General features: G+C 34.7%; 1 protein-coding gene across 1 annotated transcript; it reads left to right on the forward strand.

The window, feature by feature from the left end:
• Positions 1–922: 922 nt before the first annotated feature.
• LOC125041121 lies at positions 923–2,352 on the forward strand. Its single transcript, XM_047635891.1, has 3 exons — positions 923–1,256; positions 1,479–1,755; positions 1,877–2,352. The coding sequence occupies exons 2-3, from the start codon at positions 1,479–1,481 to the stop codon at positions 2,350–2,352; spliced, it is 753 nt and encodes a 250-aa protein (XP_047491847.1). The 5' UTR covers positions 923–1,256.
• The last annotated feature ends 1,456 nt before the right edge of the window (positions 2,353–3,808 follow it).

Genomic DNA, 3,808 nt, shown 5'->3' on the forward strand with positions numbered 1-3,808 from the left:
ATATATATATATATATATATATGTGTGTATGCATATGTATATACAAACATATACATATTTATATGTGTATATATATAATCCATAATATATATATATACACATACATATACCCATGTGTATGTGTGTATATATTCATATTCATATATATATATATATATATATATATATATATAAAATGCATATATATATATATATATATATATATATATATACATATGTATATGTATATATACATATATATGTGTATATATGTATGTATATTTAAATATATATATATATATATATTGCATAATATATATACACACCCATGTGTATATCTGTATATATATGTATATATACATAATGCATACATATGTATATATAGATAAACAAACACACACACGCACACACATGCGCACACACACACACGCACGCACGAACACACACACACATATATGTATGTTTGCATATACATATATATATACATGTATATATATGTATAATATATATATATATATATGTATAATATATATACATATATATGTATATATATATATATATATATATATATATATATATATATATATATATATATGGACTGCCGCGATAGTCCAGTGGTTAGCGCATTGGACTTCGGCCCTTGTGGTCCCGAGTTCAATTCCCCGTCGCGGCGCACATTGGTCCAAGAAAGCCATTTCTTGGCCAAATAAGAAAATGTCCTTATGATGTAAGAATATGGTAAATGGAAGCCATACAGCGGATGTTATCATCGGTGTATTTTTTAATAATACGCAATGTGTCCATACTAAGATAATAAACATTAAAGTTTAACGTGGAAATTTTAGAAAAATCATAAAATCGATAATAAGAATTATATGCATGCGAAAGCTTCACAATATAATATTTGCATGCTTAGGTATCATATAACATATAAATTGGTTGCATATTTATTGAATTTATACATATACTAATATCATAAAAATAACACCAAATATCTACACGAGATAGGTCGAGGTGTGTGTTTGTGCATAGATGAACATTGCCGCGATAATTTAAACTCTCTGAAAAGCAAGTAACTAGGTGCCACAATCCGCCACCGTTCAATTGCGAACACATTTTGTGTTGGAAGTTTTGAATTTCCCGCCAAGCGCCATGTTGTGGATATCCCGTATCATCCAGCGAATGTTTACAGGCGCGTTTTCTATGCCGGTAGCAGGTACTCCCCTCCTTTGAGGTATCATCACGATTTTCTTCAGTATTCAACAATCTTGTCCAAGGTATGAATTATGCGGATTGTATTTATATATTTGGAATGGAAATTACCTGTGTTTGCCAAATATTAATCATTATTTGTCAAGTTCTTATACGATCCGATATTTGAATATTTTATATAGTTTCCCCTATATTTTCTCTGATAGAAAGAAATCTTATATAAAGAGTAACTTTAACATTTATTACTTGGTTAATGCATACCTAACTTATTATTTATTTTTTTACAGATGGAGAGTCTAACTAGAAGAATAATTATAACAAAATATCTGGCAGAAAGTAAAGAACAAACTTTTGACATGGTTTTACAAACAGAAATTAAAAATCATCAAGCTGTCAATAATCATCATCGTTCTATGAAGGAACCAAGGAAAAAATATTTGCGAGATGAATATCTTAGACGCTGGACTAAAGCAAGGCGCACAGAAAGTAGATTCCTTTCTCAAAATAAAAACTGGCTTGACGTCACCCTAGTTCTTGACACAGAAGACGACTGTTTTGACCAAGGTAATGTTATCATTTGATGTATACTGTATGATATTGTCTATTTTAAAGAAACCTCGTATGTGTTCGGGTAGTCTAGATCGTGTATCAAATACGTGTGACATTATTCGTCTTTTTCCTACAGATCATGAGAAGAGAAGTAGGAGAGCAGAGAACGAATTTGATATAATGCAGAGTGAGAGGACCAAAAGGAGGAAAACAGAGGAGTTGAGGAAGAACTGTTCAGGAGATCAGCTTGCCTATGCTGTACAAATGAAACTGCGGGAGTGTGGGAAAAGGGATGCTGCTAAATTATGTAAAGAAGCTACTCTCACGTCTCCAACTCGACCAACAAAAATATTAAATAAGGTAAATTCAGAGTCGCAGCATAAACAATTATCACCCTATCATGCTCTTTGCCTACAGTTAAACAGAGGGATGAGCAAAGCTACATATTGCTTAATGCGAAGTGTGCAAAAGGAGCACAACTGCAGACTCTTTCCACCATATGCACGTGTCTTAGAAGCTAAACAGTCATGCTATCCTCCTGGAATGCTAATAGATGATTTTAACATGAAGCTTCCATTACAATCTCTACTTGATCATACAGCACGAGATTAATTGAATTACAAAGAGAGGCATTTGAATTATTGCCAAGTTATCTCGAACGTAAATATGAAATGATTACTAAGTATGGATTTGATGGTAGCGGGGGTCAAGCTCTATATTAATTGCCAGCTAGTGGAATAGACACAGCTACCGAGTCACAATTGTTCGCCACCTTCATTTGCCCTATCACTATAAAGGTACAGGACACTAACATCATAGTGTGGCACAACCCGGCCCCATCATCTCCAATTTATTGTCGACCTCTCCCTTTGCAGTTTGCCAAAGAAACACCTGAATTTACGAGAAAATGGTTTTCTAGTATTTCCAGTGAAATTTCTGCACTACAGCCAACCACTGAAACCGGCATTGAAATTACACATAACATCATTCCTACCATGGTTGACGGCAAGGTGTGTCAAGCCTTATCAGGTAATCGATCATCTTCGTCATGCTACCTCTGCTTGCCCGCCACGAAGCCATCACAAATGAACAATTTAAACCATATAAAAGAAAAGGATGTTGCTGATGACTATATAAAACACAGCATCTCCCCACTGCATCTGTACATAAATTGCATGGAGTGTGTACTGCATATTGCCTACAGAATGCAGCTAAAAACATGGGGGTTAAGGAATGGAAGCTCGTGATGCTATGGCAGCTGAAAAGAAAAGAGTTAAAGAACTGAAAGATGAACTCCACATAAATGTCGATCTACCATGCCAAGGCAGTGGGAACACCAATGACGGCAGCACTGCGAGGAAGTTTTTTAAAGAGTTGGCTTCTGTAGCCAGAATAACTGGAGTTGATGGTGAGATAATCCGGAGGTTAGGGGTCTTGCTAATTGCATTAAATTCCGGATTTGCAATGGATGCACGTGCTTATGAGTTATATGCCGAGGCAACTGCTAAGCTATATGTAGCTAACTACAAATGGTACAACATGCCAGTCTCTGTGCATAATATGTTGATTCATGGAGCACACGTCATTGACATGCTCTGTATACCCGTTGGCCAAGCATCCGAAGAAGCCATTGAAGCCAGACATAAAGACATAAGAAGGATAAGGTTGGATCACACATGTAAAATCTCTCGGTCAAGAGTAAATGGAGACCTGATGCATTGGCTTCTTGCATCCTCTGATCCAATGGTTGCAGTCCACCGCAAAAGAGGAATGAAAAAGGCCAATGAACTCTTAGAGGATGTTCTTTCATTATTAAAAGAATCTTCATATACCAACTTGGATGTAGGAAATGATAGTGATGAAAGTGATGTTGATGCTGATGATGATGGAAATTAGTGCCATATAAGTAACATGTTTTCGTTTGGTTTTCTACTATCTTGTTTTGAAGTATATTTACAGTAATGTTATTATTAATGTTGTATTTAGTTCTTTGTTTGTACAAATTTTATTTTCTTTATCTTGATGTCATTAATAAACATGGAAATACACTATCCGTTAGATTTTTTTT

This window comes from Penaeus chinensis, chromosome 3 (assembly GCF_019202785.1).
Source record: "Penaeus chinensis breed Huanghai No. 1 chromosome 3, ASM1920278v2, whole genome shotgun sequence".
In the NCBI taxonomy this organism is placed as follows: Eukaryota; Metazoa; Arthropoda; class Malacostraca; order Decapoda; family Penaeidae; genus Penaeus; species Penaeus chinensis.

Bases quoted from the DNA above. Each gene is read 5' to 3' on its own strand.
- LOC125041121 (XM_047635891.1), top strand. From the start codon at position 1,479: ATGGAGAGTCTAACTAGAAGAATAATTATAACAAAATATCTGGCAGAA. The intron at 1,756-1,876 runs GTAATGTTATCA...TTTTTCCTACAG, and splicing joins AGACGACTGTTTTGACCAAG to ATCATGAGAAGAGAAGTAGG.